Genomic DNA, 17,968 nt, shown 5'->3' on the forward strand with positions numbered 1-17,968 from the left:
TTAGAATCGAGGAAATAGGGTAACTTTTTATTCTAAAACATTTTAGAATATGGAGTGCGTTTCCCTATGAAGTTACCACATTAAACATACTTCCCATATAGTTAGTGTTAAAAACGGCATACCCATCCCTAGGGCCGGGATTCATCAATCCACGATGCAGGATATTGCACCCAATCCAGCAGTAACTGCTATTTAAAAAACTAAAAAAAGATATACCCTATAACTCAGCGCAAAAAAATATATAAAGTGTAAATACAATGTGTGAATAATAAGTTTATTGCTAAGTGAAAGCTGCCACGGGGTCTCTGCCAAACAAATTCCTCACAAACTCATTACAGACAATTATACAAAAAATGCAATGACCCGGCGCTTCAGGCTACAACAATACCCCAGTCCAATGATTAGTCCATATAGATATGGAAAGTTCTTTTCAATATTCCAGCTGATGGAGCGATGGTGATCCAATTGCTGGCTGTTGGTTCCGAACTCCTCCTAGTATGTAATGGACAAAAAGGAAAAGACCATTGCGCAGCCACAAGAATCCATAAATAACTCCACAACAGATTAAAGTAATGAACTTACAGACTTGCTGTGTTATTGTTCCTTTGAGACAATCTGTGCTTTTAACCTCTTCTCTTCCAGATATCACGAATCCCACGTGTTGTATGTCTATCTTCCAGGTTTTCTGTCTGTTCACAGCATTACCACTTGGTCATAGTTCCCATGTGTTCCCAGAAAGGAAATAACATGAAAGATGATGGTGCAGATAGACAAAAATTTATTACAATAAAAATAAAAAACAGCCAAGGGCTTACTCACATAAACCAGGCTGTGTAAAAACAGCTGACAACGTACCGTCCGCAGCTTGATACAATACATGTGGAGAGGGAGGAGCTAGAACTGACACGGTCTTCAGAAGCAGGAGCATAGAGATCAGGAGAGACACCAGAGTGTGACATCACGAGGCTTAGCGCGGGCTGACGGCAGTTACCCAGAGAGGTGAGCAGAGCACATTCTGCAGTGCTGGCCACCTCAAGCTGAGATAGAGGAAGCTATAGCAAATAGAGGGGGCGAATCTCGCAGAGTAACTACTGAGAGTTAGACGCCACTTCAGGGTTTGCAAACAACAATAGCACCATCCTCCCAGAAGCCTCCCTACCTGATTGTATCAAGCTGCGGACGGCACGTTGTCAGCTGTTTTTACACAGCCTGGTTTATGTGAGTAAGCCCTGGCTGTTTTTTATTTTTATTGTAATACATTTTTGTCTATCTGCACCATCATCTTTCATGTTATTTCCTTTCTGGGAACACATGGGAACTATGACCAAGTGGTAATGCTGTGAACAGACAGAAAACCTGGAGGATAGACATACAACACGTGGGATTTGTGATATCTGGAAGAGAAGAGGTTAAAAGCACAGATTGTCTCAAAGGAACAATAACACAGCAAGTCTGTAAGTTCATTACTTTAATCTGTTGTGGAGTTATTTATGGATTCTTGTGGCTGCGCAATGGTCTTTTCCTTTTTGTCCATTACATACTAGGAGGAGTTCGGAACCAGCAGCCAGCAATTGGATCACCATCGCTCCATCAGCTGGAATATTGAAAAGAACTTTCCATATCTATATGGACTAATCATTGGACTGGGGTATTGTTGTAGCCTGAAGCGCCGGGTCATTGCATTTTTTGTATAAATAACTGCTATTTAAATGAAAGGAAATTACTGCCAGATCATGGCATGATACTTTGCATTTTGGTGTAATGAATCCCGGATGATGGGTCAGCAGCACCACAAGAACTACAGATGCAGCCACCAGTATTAGAACTCATGCCTGGGAAATTCTGGGGCAGTCTCACAGTAAATGCCTCAACATTTCTGTGAGATTCTTAATGGCCCATAGGATTAACACAGCAGAGGCGGAGGATTCGCTGACATCGACGTCGCTGGATCAGTGGATCCCTTTCGGCAGGTACCTCACAACATGCACCAACTATAACACTTTCAGTTACTGTGGGCAGTGATGTCTCACATATTGGGTGTTTTGGCTCTTGTGGATACCAGTGAGGATGGGTGCCCAGGGGCCCCTCAGTACTTTGGGGAAATCCCATCAGGGGTGGACACTACGGTTGGAGGGCACGGTGGGGCTACGACCGTGCGAGGCCTATATTGTATGTGGGTTAATGATAGATCTAGTTGTACCTGTGATCAGTAAACTGTTATTAAATACAAGTGTGTGATCTTATTGCATTGGGTCCTGTGAAGGGGTTATCCGGCTCTGTCAGGATCCCTCACAGGTGGAGGCGCTGTCACAAGACGGATCAGGTACACCCTTGGCTCCCAGCAGCTGAGATTCAGGCCTCCTGTGAGCCACAGGTAAAGCAACACACACTCAGTAACCACCACATTTCCCATAGGGTGGGGAAACAGCGCTACACTAACATAGCATCTTGAATTATATGGTACACTATAGTACAAAGAGGAATACAAAACAAATACTGCTTTTCTAGTACATTCAGTATAAAATACATTATTTATAATAAATATCTATAGACCAATGTTTTAATTACTTAGGAAATTAAATATTTACCCAGCAATCGAATAAATAACCACTGAACACCAAGAGCAAAAGATCGCTGTTTGTCTGGTACACACCTGAAAAAAAAATGTATTATTTGCTTCACATTGTAAAAATTGCATCCTCTTATATTGTAATTAGAAGAATAGAAATATCAAATACTCTGATAAACCCATGCTACTTCAAGTGACAGCAATATACAGAAAATTCAGTACAAAGTGCCACCAAAATGAATAGAAAAAAATAAAAAAACACATTTGTAATAAAGCAATTAAATGCTAGCAATGTCTTACAAGTAGCCAATTTAAGTCGTTTGGACTGCATAGACTGCAGTAATATGATTAAACCCTAGTGTGCTGAACAGAAAATGCAATCTCTTTGTTTTTACCTACATTCAGCAGAAATTAACACGGAAATAGATGTTAGGAATGTAACAAAAAAAAACTCAAATTATGAACACTGTCCTTAATGACTTTATAGTTAATGTTTTAATTGAGTTCATTGTGCAATGATACAGTAGAACGTAGTACGTCTAGCTGAAACAATTATACTGCACAGGGCAAATGTAAATATACTGTAGGCAGGGTATATAGTCCAATTCCATTTGTGTAGGGGGGGGGGCTGGATATGTCCTCGGTAAGCAATTTAGGGTAATTGGAAAATACACAGTCCCAGAGTCATCAAAACATGATCCACTGTATTGTGCCCAAATTGGCGATATCTGCCATTAAAGTCAATGGTTGATATCGGCGATCCGAGCGCTAAGGAAGGAAGAGAGAAGGAACTTGCAGGAGGAATTCAGATTACAGATCGAAAGCAATAAAAGGATAAAGAAGGGAGCAGAAGTGGTTACCAGTGTAAGGGTAAGACAGTGACATTGGAAGACACTATAGAACCTCTAGCCTTAGGAGCTGTTCTTTTCAAGTGTCCAGGATTGTACAGAAAGTCATTACATGAGATGAAGTGTCAAAAGGAGTATTCATGTTGATAGACCTGTTAAAAATTCAACAGTTCAGTTAATAAGCTACCGTAGGTAGTCTAAAGAGATTTATTAGCTAATTATGTATAGTTCACTCATAAAGGACACACATTGGAAGCAGTATCTCTATAAGGGAAAGTGTCCAGTATATGAATGAGTGGGGGGGGGGGGGAAAGGGTGTGTGTGCCGAGCACACACATTTTAAGTGAAACTTCTTTGTCTTTTGTTACACATATTGTATTTGTGATAGTGATGTTTTTAATTAAAAATCAAAACACAATTTCAGTGACAAAACACAAAAAATTGTGACTTAGAACGTACGTGCACGGCACACACACCGTTTTAGCTATTTGCACTAATATACAGTATTTATACTAACTGTGAATTCCTCATGTGTGTGGTTGTGACTGTGTGACTGAGTGTGTGTGACTGTGTGTGTGCAACTGTGTGACTGTGTGTGTGTGTGACTCTGGGTGTGAGTGTGTGACTCTGGGTGTGTGTGTGTGACTATGGGTGTGTTTGACTATGTGTGTGTGTGTGTGTGTGTGTGTGTGTGTGTGTGTGTGTGTGTGTGTGTGTGTGTGTGTGTGTGTGTGTTTGACTCTGGGTGTGTGTGTGCCGATGGGTATATATATATATATATATATATATATATATATATATATATATATATATATTTGTAACAGAAAGAAATCAAAGAAAAAAGGCGCAATCCTGTATAGCAATAAAAAACAGGAAAATGTATTAATTAAGCAAGGAAGGCTAGGTGACTGAACAGATTAAAACAAACTGAATGATGCCAATAGACACAATAAACACAATATATGACAATAAAAAACAAGAGTACTCTTGAAAATAAAAAAGAAGGGAAATGTGACCAAAAAATGTCCAATAGCGCAAATGTAGGAGGTAGTGAGATGTGGGAGGAATTGTCACTCGATAGGTAGCAAATGACTGGAGCAACAAATGTGGAGAGATAATTGACCCGTCAGATGATAGATTGCGGATGCAAACGTGGAAAAATCAGGCTGATATTGACCTCTATAGATGGAGATGGGGGTAAGCAAATAGCATAGGCAGGGGATTAAGGAATGGTCTCACCAAAGGATGTAACCGCGATGACCACAGGGGTCTCCGCTTCCCTCTGTCAGCACACCACGAAATCACGCTGGAGATGAACATGTGATGCTGATCCGGGTAACACTGGAGACGCTGTTCCACTTCCACTTCCTGGATTACCCCTCACACAAGACAGCTGTATTCGTTCAAATTGAATATTCACTCGTGTCTCTGCTTGATGTCAGACTCGGACTCAGCCAGACAGACAGACAAATACAGCCTTCCACTTTGTTCCGCCAATATAACTGAAATAGTTGCTCTCACTCCTCACATGCGATTAGGCACTCCGACAGCTGACTGTGAGAGGAGTGCCAAATCGCATGTGAGGAGTGAGAGCAACTATTTCAGATATATTAGCGGAACAAAGTGGAAGGCTGCATTTGTCTGTCTGTCTGTCTGAGTCTGACATCAAGCAGAGACACGAGTGAATATTCAATTTGAATGAATATAGCTGTCTTTTGTGAGGGGGTAATCCAGGAAGTGGAAGTGGAACAGCGTCTCCAGTGTTACCCGATCAGCATCATATGTTCATCTCCAGCGTGATTTTGTTGGTGTGCTGACGGAGGGAAGCGGAGACCCCTGTGGTCATCGCGGTTACATCCTTTGGTGAGACCATTCCTTAATCCCTTGCCTATTCCATATATAAATATGTATGAATATATGTGTGTGTGTGTGTGTGACGTGTTCCCCCACCCGATAGGAGATTCTGCCATTACAGCGTGTGTGGTGCATGCTACTGTTGGTAAGCAGGAGTGCTGATTCATCCGCCGATGGTTGTGGAGACACAGGACAGGTTTCTGGGGTACATACCCCCACATGGTTCCCTAGCAGTGAAGCGCCTCCATCTGCCGCAGGCTCCAGATGTATGGAGGTGATCTCTTACGGTAGAAATATTCCCTCTCCTTCCTGAGTAAGATCACACACCAGGCAGTAGGTATATGAAACAGGAACGTCTCTATTCTGTTCAATACAATGCAATCACAGCAGGTCTCTGCCCTATGCAGTCTCTAGTGGTATATCCTGCTGTAGGATGGTCCCTGAGCATCCACTATGGGTCAAGGGCCCCCGCAGCAGTCATTGCTCTTCCCTGCCCCTCTAGCAGAGGCAGAGGAAAGGTCCACACTCACTCTCCCATAAGGGGAAGAAAAACAGAAAAGGCCCAATGCTCAGGCACTCTGATGTGTGACCTGCCTCTCTCAGTGGGGAGAGGCACTCCTCCTACATTTTGGTAGCAATCACCCTTAAGTACAGCCATGAGGAGGGCACCAGGTCTGACCCATGATTGGGCAACCCAGGTCTGGTTCCACCTCCTCCCCTGACACTCAAGAGCACTGCAGGGAGTGGGGAAAACCCATGTTTACTACTGGCAGGCCTGCTCTTACCATGGCTTACTGCCAGGGAGGGCAGGCTGGCAGCCAGAAACCAGCCCTGGCTACATACTGTATACATATATCTCCTTATTGATCCTCTGCTGGATGAAGGCTTCCCCAATGACCTTCCGGGTCTTGGGGTTGCAAGTCTCTCTTCTCCATGTTGCTCAAACAAATTTTCAGATCTGATTATCCAATCTTACTTTTGCTCGTCATCTTGGTCTTTTTCTTTTTTTTTGGAATCGAATAGAGTACCATGTTTTTCCAACAATGGTAATTTCTTCTTGCAACATGTCTGGACCACTGCTATTTTTATTTATTCTCCCATGTGATGATGTCACATACTTTTGTTTGCTCACAAACCCAGTTATTGTTTTTCCTGTGTCTTCGGGTAAAACCCAGCATAAACCTCTCATACTTCTTTGAGTTTTCTTTAACTTCTGAATTATCTTTGCATTTAGGGTCCAAGTTTTACATTCATAACATGAGCACAGGCAGAATATACTGGTTGACCACTTTCCCATTTAGGCACAATAGAAGGTTCCCTTGAAAGATTGACTTGCTTCTTCCACATGTGTTCTATTCCATTCCATCTTCATTTTCCTATTGATTTAATTCAAAAGGTTCTCACCCATTGTTATTTGCCGGCCTTTGATCTCTTCAAGTTCTATTCCATCTATTTTGATCTTTGCAGAGTTGACACATTTGTTGAACATCAGTTTGGTCTTGCTGAGATTCATACGGAGGCCCACTTTCTTACTTTCTCTAGCGAGTTCTCCAATTTGTTGCCGGAGGTCTTCTGGACACGTGTCAAAAATAACTATGTCATCTGCAAATCATAGGTGACTCAACTATTCACTGGTTTTTATTCCTTTTTCTTCTCAATACAATGTCTTCAACAATTCAAAAAGTGTTGCCATGAAAAGATTTGGTGACATGTTGTCTCCTGCCGCACTTCTTTGCTGATCTGTATCTCATGTAATATAAAGGTTGAAGCGGCATTCTTGTAAATGTTCTTTAGAATATCAATAAACACTTCTTCAACACTTTTGTCTTCTTAATGCATTTACAACCGATGTGGTATAGACATACAGTAATCCTAAGCGGAGTGGTTGATGGTATTCAATAATTTGGGAAATCACTTCTTGTCCGATTTTGATGTGGTCCATTGTGTTTCACTTACTGTAAATGTACGATAAAAGCTACTAAAAGTTACATTTAATTGTTAACCTATAGAGTGGAGCAAACAAACCTAAGACACAAGGAGAAAACACTCCTCAGGTCACTGGTTAAATGAATAGCTGAAAATCTAATAGCTTTTCACTTTTTCTCCTAACACTTTGTAGCCTAAAATGCATAAGTTACTACAAATAATACGTTTTAAAAAGATGAAGAGAAACATGAGGATAACCAAAATTTGTGTATACAGTAAAAACAATGGTTTACCTTAAAATGGCCATAGTGATTGGAGTTGCAGTCATGAAGGTAGTACAAACCACAAAGAAAAAAAAGCCCATAAATAAAGGTAGCCTTTTACAGCTTGCTTCACATTTTCCATTTTGAGCTGCCGACATATTAAAACTTTGAAATTGTGATAATTTGCGAACTTGTTCTCCAATGCATGAGCAATTATTATAAAGCTATGAAAGAAATGACAAAAAAAATCATCTTTTTAATGTTCCATATATTAAACAAGCTTCTTTACTGCCTGGATTACAATGTTCACCAACAAAATGTTTAGAGTTCCATGGAAGAGCAGTGCACTCGATGTCATTTATGTATCTACAGTATCTAGCTACAGTATGTAAGGGTAAAATGCTTACATTTTGGTGGGGAAACTGCACTACAGTACATGCACCAAAGAGAAAAAAGGTCTAATACTTAATTTGATATATATGATGAAGAATGTACAAAGTTTGACCGAAATGTTGATCACACATGTTTAAATAGATGTATTACATTGTTTATACAAGTCCGGTGAGGTGCCACCCCATCTTTTTTCTATTGATGGACTCTTTTTTCCCTATCCTCTTAGTTGCCTCTTCCCCCACAAAGTTTACTCATCTCTTTTTTCTTTTTAATTAGTGGAACAGTGGAAGAAGTCTGATACTTTTTGGGAAAGCACAAGTATTAGCAGTGGCAGTTTCCCATTAGGCTCGGGCCTGGGGTGGCAAAATTTTGAGGCGGCAAAAATGTCCGCTCCCATATACATTTTCCCCACTCTCGGGCCCGATAGGAAGTCACTTACATAGGCCGGGCGCCTCTTTCCTGCCACCCTCTTCCTCCTTCCGATTCACAGTGTCAAATGACGCAGCGGACATCCCCAACGTGGCATCACAAGGAATCTCGTTGCCACGGCAACAAATTACGTAATGGCGTTGCATTATCATGGCAAGGAGACGTCGTGTGATGTCACTTTGGTGACGTCCGCGGCTTCATTTGACGCTGCAAATCGGAAGGAGGAGGAGGGCAGCAGCAAGGAGGCAGCCGGCATATGTAAGTGGCTATGTAATCCGCAGCCGAGTATTAGAGTACAGATGTAGCAGACATAATTGCAGCAGTTACCGCACGATTTCTCCCGGGAGATTTATTGCACGATTTGCCACAGCTCCATCTGAACAAAGTTACAACATTGCATGATTTTCACACTAAATTGCACAATGGTACAGTATATCTGTATATTGAACAGAGCCCTAAATATCTTAGGACCCTTCTACAGTAAATTGGAAGCTCTGTAGAGCAGGAGCCACTCTACCAGAAAGAATAAATGTTAAAGATATATTTGTTCTATGTTAAATAGTTATTATTTAGATGAATTGGTCACAAGGTGCCTGGATGGCTTAGCACCATCTAGTAAATATTTCTTACTGATATTCTGATATTTAAATGTTGGTGCCTTCTAAGTTAGAATATCAATATTAAGATAGATAATAATAATACTAATAATAGTGATAAATCTTAGATCAAACATACATGTACTTCACCTTTCTGTATAGCTAAAGTTAATCTCAGCCAATAACCTTTTAGAAATAATATTTACGGTATACCATTCAAGGAGTATTACCTTTATATCACCGTTAAGTGTAACAGAAGTGCATCCTGCGTAACAGGCGGAAAAATATTGAACTCCATTAGATCCACAAATTGGGTCATAAAAAGAACGTGTGCAGCTGCAGTTGTCATTGCATGGGGCTACTATATCCCCAATTTGTCCAGTTCTACAAATAAAAGGAAAAATTAAGTTATTATGACTGAATTGCACCAAGAACATTACACAAATCACAAAACTCATGGTGAACACTACCAGTTTTCATACAGTAAAAGTTGTCAAAAATGGCTAGTGCTATGATTTAATTACTACGTAATACAGATGTATCAAGGGCTATTGCTCCGCATGGTGGGATATTCTGTGGCATTCTGTTAGTGTCTGCTAATTTTTGGTACAGTTTTGCCTTTGTTTGAAAATCATATATTTCCAATATTCACCAAATTTGTGAATGTTTACAAATTGTTTGCCAATCTCTACCAGCTTCCTTGCCTTGTTCAGCTAATGCTACAACACAAAACGGTATGTTGACATCATGATGTCAATAGGTGGGGCTGCTTTCCAAGAGTAAAGTTAATGTACAATTACTAATGCCCAACAGGCCTGACACTGAGAAATGGATTCTACTAACTACCTACTCACTCGAAATTACCTCTAGTGAGGAGGAATGTTAAAAGTTGGAATATTCAAGTGAATTGAAACTATGATTAACTGGCAAAATCACCAAATTTCCTTGTTAAGAGGTGTACAGTAGCAAATGGGTACAGAGACAAAATGGACATACTTGTACATTAATAAAGTATAAACCATGATTATGAATACAGTACATTTTTAACTATGACTACTTACCCATTATATTGTTCAGAGACACCTGCAAATGGATCATTTCCACACATACCAAAGAGAAAAACTGAGCTGAGTGCCACTGACACAAAAGTAGTTACTACTGAGAACTTAATTATAGTTTTACACTCAAATTTGAATTTAGAGACAATGACGCCACCTAAAACTTGTCCAATAGCTGCTGCTGGTATTAGTACACCACCTGGAAAATAAAAAAAATTTAGAAATGTTTTACAATTATAGTAAAAACTGATTTGTGTTATGACTGTATTTTTTTTTTTTTAAGTTTTAAACCAGGCATCTCTGCCCATATTGACTAAGCAATATTATTCCCAGGGCTGTCGTTGGGGGGAGAAAGAAGAGATTTCCGGAGTGACGGACCTGTCACTGGAAACCATGCCCTGACTTCCAGAAGTTGAGCCCTGACTTCCGTAGTCCGCTGGCCAAAGACCGTTCCCCCGCCAAGCTCCTATTGAAGCTCTCCATCCCGCTCAAAGACCCACGCCCTAGCTAACCCTGCTTAACAACTGTGCCAGAGCCTGTGGCAAAGTTTGAGTCCGAGGCCCTGGCAAATCTAGAGGCAGGCAGGATTATCCCACATGACACTACCCGTCCCGGAACTAATCTTACAGTACATTCCATTGATTAGCCATAAGATCTCATCCATCACTGGAAGTTGCCTTGAAGAATAGCACCACTTAGTAAATATGGTTCTTAATGAATACATCAACTTTGAGACCAGCCACAGGCCACTATTTAGATGCGTGCAAGAATCGTTTCGATTTGCAGGACTTCGGCAATTAAATAATAGAGAGTATTTGTCCAATAAAGATGTCAAAGGAGAAGACAACTAACTTCAACGGGCTAATTTCACATTAGCTAATTCTCATCTGAAAGGAACAGCTCTTATGATGCGGTTATAAAATGAAGCGTGTGAGATAGTAAGCACAAAGGACCTCTTCAGATAAATATTATACAGTAGAGAGCCATTTCATGTCAATTTTGATTTTGGATAATGTCAAGGGAATCAAAAAAGCTAAGGCAAGGGCAGAAAAACCATCTTTATTTTCAAATAGTGTCTGGAAAAAACATGAACAAAATATTTTAAAATACATATTCTTTCTTTAAATGCATAATTACCTAGTTGTAACCAACTAAATAGACATGTGGAACAATTTTGTCCAATGTTGGACTGTACATTTTATGTATATTTGTATTTAAATACTGCAAACAATTACTGTATGCCACACTTTACCAAAACAATTGAATAAAGGGAATCATAATACAATAAGTGCAACAAGCATATGTGGCCTGCAGCGTTAACACTCCAGTAGAAAGATTTGTAATTTAACACAAAACACAATGCACATCTGCACATTCAGAAAAAAATAATTTTCACCTACCTCCTAAAATTGCTGAAAAACTTGAGGACAATGAAAACTGATTTTCAATTATTTTGGGAAGAAATGTTGCAAAGCCAGTGGTGATCAATGCATCTGCACAGCTGGCAAATGTTAAAGTCATAAGCACTGGGTTCCTCAGCATGAGCTATTACAAAAACAGGTGGAATATTTAGCAACATGAAATGCAATACTCAAATTGCCATATACAATAGTCATTTGTTTGCAATACTCCTTGTAACTAAATATTGCAATGCAGTAACTGTGTATGAAGACAGTGTGGAAAGTTGAAGTGCAGATTAGATAACACCTAAGGAAAGATGTGAAAACGTAAACCAAAGAGCACAGTCTAAAATTTAAGGGAGAGGGAAAAAATATCTGTGATATGCTTTGTAATTTAATGATAAACAGAGTCAAGGTTGTGATACACACATATACAGTAACTCTGCATTTCCAAACTGTGGCCAAATTAGGAGGGAGACCGAAAATGTACTATTCTAAAAATATTTTTAATTAATTTCCAATACTTAAAAAAAAAAAAACAACAAAAAAACATAGAAACGAGAGCAAGAAACAAAAGGTCCAGAATAAACTTTAAATACCTCATATACACATGGAAAATGTCTTAATATTTGGTAACCAGTTTTAGACCTCGTGCCTTATAATATTTGATTTTGCATCCACACAAATAGATGCCACATCATTAGCAGGTTAAACTGGAAACTAATGGGCAATCCCTCTGTTACGTCGGTATGGACATACATTGCAATTTGCTTACTGTGAATTGTATGGATAACGAGGGGCCCAGAAAATTGTCACCTTGAACAAGTCCTGTGATTTTACTGTAGTTTGGTTATCTTCGCCATGTGGCAGAAGCTGCATCAATGCCTCAAGTGTAAGATGAGCTAAATATTTCATACAATATTATGCTTAACCAAAGTTACACTACTGTATACACCAACATTTTATTTCTCCTTTGTCTTTAGATTTAAATGATTATATGGTTCTTTATGTATAAAATTATGCTTTTACATATTTGAAATGTTTTTATTATATTTACAGTATTTATTTGTTTAGAAAGCTTTACGTTTTTTTTGTTTTTTTTAAACCTTTGTATAGCCTTACCAACAGTGCCAAAGGAAAATCTTTGAAGCTTTTTCCAAGATTTTGTTTTTCCACAATACTTTCGCTTCCATTGCTATGCGCTTCAGAAATTTTTTCAGACTGTACTTTTGCAGTACCTGCAGAACAAAGCAAAGCATTAGATAGACTTAACAAGAGGACATATTTCTTATTGGAATAGCCCCGTAGAGCTACTTAATATTCATGCCTCAAAGGAGTTTCTACAAGAGTTGAAATGTCTCAGAGATTCTCTGGTCCAGGTAGAATTATGGATGCGGGTTGTAAGTGGTTAAGATGCATAATTACAGTAGAATTATCATAAAGATGCCTATCAGGGGCCAAAGAGCGGAGGAAAAGCATGGAGCAGAGAGAGGTGAGGCTGTGTCCTATGTGTATTTATTCTGTTTTGCCCTGATATGTGTGTGTGCGTGTGTGTTGTCTCTGGCTGGCCCTTGGGGTTGATAACAGGGAGGGGGGTTGAGAGGATGAAGGGAAGGGGGGTGAGAGGATGAAGGGGGGATTAGAGAGGATTAAGGGAGGGGGGTGAGAGAGGATGAAGCTAGGTGGGATGAGAGGATGAAGGGGGGATGAGAGATGATGAAGGGTGGGGTGAGAGGACGTGGGGTGACAGGGTGAGAGGATAAGGGGAGAGAGAGAGAGGATGAGGAGGGGTGCAACAATCTTGGAATTTGTGGGAGCAGCGTTAAATTCAGTATTGCTCGCCATGTACAGTATGAAGGCAGGTTAGTTATTCATATATAATCTGACCATTACGTAATTTGTTCTAATTGTCACTTCAAGCATGCACCAATTTGCATACATTTGCACTATTTCATATTCTACTTCCTAAAAACAATCCTCAGAAGGGCAATCCCTCTCAAGACTCCTCCCAAGATTTTTTACGAAATAGGATATAAATTGGTGCAAATTGATGAATACTTGGAGTGAAATATAGAAAAAAAATTACGTAACAATCAGGTCATTTATAAATAATATTCTTCCCCACCAACGATTCTCGCACACGTCGCACCTTTCACCATTTTGTCCTGTATTTTTGGACAGGCCACCTGGCAACCCTAAGCTTGAGATGGATGGAGGCGAGCGGTTCCAGAAAAGGTCTTTGATCACTTGACTCTGCAGAGCATGAAAGCTGAATGCTTTCCCTCGGATGATCAAAGCTACGCATTTCTATGTGAACACATTCTAATATATTTGCGAGTGCACCGATTTTATTTTATGCCTCTTTGATTAAAACAAATGACATTATGGAGCATACGCTTCTTCTTTTGGAACTTTGTAAAAACCTAGAAACTTTACTTTGGAATTCAATCAATTGGAATTGCGAAGGGGAAAATTGTATTTGTGATCTGGTTAATGACAGTATTCACATCCCTGATTAGTTCATGTTACTGATGTTTTAAAAATAAGTTTGCACATAATAAACGATCATCTCTCCTTCATAATGTAAAATACGTACCAGGCAAATGCTTTGGGAAGCACAAGAAAGGAGGAATCAGCAACCATGTAATTAGGCCACAAATTACAAATGCTATCCACCATGCACCAAGCCACCGTGGGTCATTTGGAGTAAGATGCACACTTTAAGAAAAGATAACATACATATTATAGGTACTGTACACTGTATATATGCCAATGCTACATACTATATTGCTAATCAAATTAGCATGTGTTTTCACTTGTTTTCGTTTTTTTTTCCAATAATCTGTAAATTGTTGGACGTAAAACTAAATTACATTTTATAGATTCCAAAAATGTATCTTATACTAACTTCAGGGATTACTATTAGATGGTTATCACTATTGAAGTACAAAACAATAATGTTTAAAAAGATTGCGGAAGTCACAAACAAAACAACATATTTTGTGACTTTAGGTTATATACTGTAGATGTAGCCATGTCTGGTTTTGGCTACTAATCTGCCCTGCCTAGCATGTAAGTCCTGGTATCAGCGCAGGCAGCGTTAGGCCTTATCCGGGTTTACCCCTGCAGTAAGCAGCTCCCTTGAGTGACAGGGGGAGCGTAACGAGGCCTGTGTTCTGGCCAATCCTGGGCTCAGACCTTGGCTCATCCCCCTGGATACTTCCGGGGCTGCACAGGTAAATTTAGTGAGTGTTGTCTCTCCCGTTGAGAGAGACTGGTCCCACGGAAGCTAATGCGCAGATCTCTGGCCCCCTTCCATCCCCTCCTTAAGGAAGTGGGAGTGAGGACTATACCCCTCCTCCCATCAGGGGGTGAGGGAAGAGCATAGGACTAGCTCTGGAGGCCTCAAGCCCCAGGCTTGAGTCCAGGGACTATATGAAGGCTGGAGGCCAAGTCTATGCACTGTATGCTGACTGTATGCTTTGAGTTGAAGAATAAAGTTGTTCCAGTTTATAAAATATACTCCTGCCTCTGAGTGCAAACTATCAGGGGGAGTATCAGAGAGTTCTCCTGCGGGAATTGTCGCCAGCATCCCTGGAGCCTGTGGGAGATTGAGGTGCTGAACCACCGAGAGAAGAACTAAACATCACCCCAAAAGCCTGTCCTGTCTTCCCCATACCAGCATCCGGTGAACCACCAGGTAAACAGCATTACACACCCTGTAAAAGGCAGATCTCCCAGAGAGTGGGGGAAAACCTGTTACACAGACAAAAGGTTAGTATGGTCCCAAAATGATGTGCTCTCTTTGTGACTTCCACAATTGTAAACTGAAATACTGTGTGTACTGCTACCACAGACAAAGAGACACACAACCTTCCGGTATGCATATATGCATAGGTAGTACTTTTGAGTGATTGCTCGAGACATTTTTCTTTCAATGTGGAATCCAGGAATGGTTGTTAAAGGAAGGTAGAGAAGGTGGGAACAATCCAAGATGGAGGCAAGACAAAAAAAGTGAGGGGTGCTTTATAATCTTTATAATACTTCTAGTCACTTGAATCGCAGATCCACACCATTGCAGTTTTAGTTCTGGGCCACTCCATTAACTGTGAATACAACTTAAAATGAATTGTCTTGCCTTTGTCCTTTATTAAAATCAATATAGATATTTAATAGCTGTCCTCCTATCAAAAATCCGATTGCAGGGCCCACTACAGACATTCCGTATCCAATCCCTGTGGGGAAAAAGGTAGATTTGGTAAGCAATATACTATGACTATTACATTATTGTTTTACAAAATTCTCAGAAGTTACTCTATAATATTTAAACAAGAGAACTTCTATATGGGCGGGGTCAGGGGGGTAGATTTATTTTACTAGACTCCTAATTACTATATATAATCCCCCAAGCACACCTTTATAAGAGACGTGGAGAGACACCTGTTCACAAAAAGGAGCACTCCTGTATGTCTGGATAGAAATGCTAATATGGATGAGCAAAGTATATTTAAATGAGTTAAATTAGCATATATCCCAGGTATCTCAAGTGTGCTACATTTTGTGCACAGGTGTCTATCCACTTCGTGTGTTTGGAGATATACATATACTGTAGCAATTGGTATGATAGTAAAAAAACAATTGGTAGTACCATGAATATATATAATAAACATCTAAATGGAGAGTGGACAGATGTTGAAAAAAACAGATATTTAAAAAAACAGTAGTTAATGAATCAGCTTGATTGAAGAGCTCATTAATGGAATAAGGAAATGCCTTTTGGAGTATTTAAAGAGCCAACGCTGTCATATGTAAATTGTATTACTACTGTGAAGCGCTATGTACATTAATGGCGCTATATAAATAAAGACATACAATACAATACAACAACTGAGTCAATATTTCCTATTGATAGGCAGATCCCCCTAGAGCAAATATATTCATATACTATATATTACTCACAGTTCTGTTTTTTCTGTCCTTCGGTGCGTGCATCCAGTCACAGAGTAGATGAGAAGAAATCCAAATGAGGAAAAACGGAGCACAACAAATCCATAAATCTGGGGCTAAGCAGAGGCAATGATTAAAAAATGACTTTTATTAATGCGTAGACATCATAGAGGCACAACAATACTCTAACGCGTTTCGGGCTGAAAAACACTCTTTGATAAAGGGCTATTTTCAGCCTGAAACACGTTAGAGTATTTTTGTACCTCTATGATGTCTACGCATTAATAAAAGTCATTTTTTAATCGTTGCCTCTGCTTAGCCCCAGATTTTTGGATTTGTTGTGCTCCGTTTTTCCTCATTTGGATTTCTTCTCATAGTACACTAGGACTCTATTATTTGAAGCTAATGTGAGGCAGTGCTAACTTAACATACCGTTAAGTCTATGCAAATGAAATCACTTACAGCTCTTGTTTTGCATACAATTTGCTTTGTGGATTTGGGTTTACCTCAAGGAACATAACGTCTGTTATGGATTTTGATAACAAGACCTTATGAGTCCTGAGATAATTGAGCTCTGTGGATCTGGGCCTAAGAGAGAGAAACATCTTTATACAACACATGGGGAGATACCTGTGCAAAAAAAGGAACACACTTGAGATACCTACAAAACATGCTAATTTAAGTCATTTTAATGGCAAGTGAATCTCTATTCAATATGCTGTGAATCTGTCTTGCCATAGAGAACATTTTAGACCCATTATTTTATAAGACTGATAAAGTGCTACGGCGTGTAACCTCTGTTTATTTAGATGACCAATTAAAGCTATACGTGTTTTATGGAAGCACACTTCCCTGTATGTGTTTTCATGATTTCTGATTTTGTAGTGCATCGCATTTCCTACTCTGCTTCTTCTGCTTCAACATTGAGTGGTACCGCACACAGAATATCCAAGGACCGCCACGACGAATGCTTGGACTTTTCATTATGTGAGTAAATTCACTTCTGGTCACTCTACAGTGTACCCGTTCCTATTATATGGCTGAGGAAAGGTATGGACATTTGGTTATATAGTCCTATACTCTGCTATATCTGGATGCTGGATGTGTTAGCCTTCTACAATTGTGATATTTGTGGGTTTCCAGGCAGGCTTTACTTACTTTCTTCCTATGCAAGTCTTACTTACATTTATCACACGGGTATTCCCTGGGTGAAATCTGCAAATGTTTTCAATATGGACGATATATTATTCCCACTATGTTTTTGAGCACCACACCTCTGTCTGGACTATAGTCCCATTATTTGAATGGAGGTGAACTTTTCTCTAGCATGATGAACATATCTTAATAGCATATTGAATAGAGTCCTTAAGACTTTAATAAAGTCAGATGCGGGCATTAACACAGCAGTTGGTCAAAAACTGCGATTCAAATGATCGAGACCCCGGGTCAGAAGCCCCGGGGAAAAGTCACACTTTCAATATGGTTGTAATATATTGTTCGCTTGATCAGATGGTAAATCCCAACTTCCTAAACGGTACATACAGTAGCTCTGCAGGGAACTGTTTTTTGCTGAGAAGGGTTAAGATTCCATTCAGAAAGTATAACAAGACTTAGTAGAAGAACACTGTGCTACTACTGTAAGAATGTATGTTATACTAAAAATACATTCAAGATACAGTATGTAA

General features: G+C 39.7%; 1 protein-coding gene across 1 annotated transcript in view; it reads right to left on the minus strand.

Annotated features, from left to right (window-relative positions):
* The window catches only part of SLCO4C1 (solute carrier organic anion transporter family member 4C1), a 67,724-nt gene that overhangs the window by 14,270 nt on the left and 35,486 nt on the right, over positions 1–17,968 (minus strand). Inside the window, exons 4-11 of the mRNA XM_075593549.1 lie at positions 15,475–15,571; positions 13,933–14,054; positions 12,459–12,574; positions 11,337–11,481; positions 9,940–10,135; positions 9,109–9,262; positions 7,491–7,684; positions 2,589–2,653 (exon numbers count right to left, since the gene is read on the minus strand). Coding sequence (XP_075449664.1) covers positions 2,589–2,653; positions 7,491–7,684; positions 9,109–9,262; positions 9,940–10,135; positions 11,337–11,481; positions 12,459–12,574; positions 13,933–14,054; positions 15,475–15,571 — 1,089 coding nt within the window. The remainder of the gene's footprint in view (positions 1–2,588; positions 2,654–7,490; positions 7,685–9,108; positions 9,263–9,939; positions 10,136–11,336; positions 11,482–12,458; positions 12,575–13,932; positions 14,055–15,474; positions 15,572–17,968) is intronic.

This window comes from Ascaphus truei, chromosome 1 (genome assembly GCF_040206685.1).
Source record: "Ascaphus truei isolate aAscTru1 chromosome 1, aAscTru1.hap1, whole genome shotgun sequence".
Lineage (NCBI taxonomy): Eukaryota > Metazoa > Chordata > Amphibia > Anura > Ascaphidae > Ascaphus > Ascaphus truei.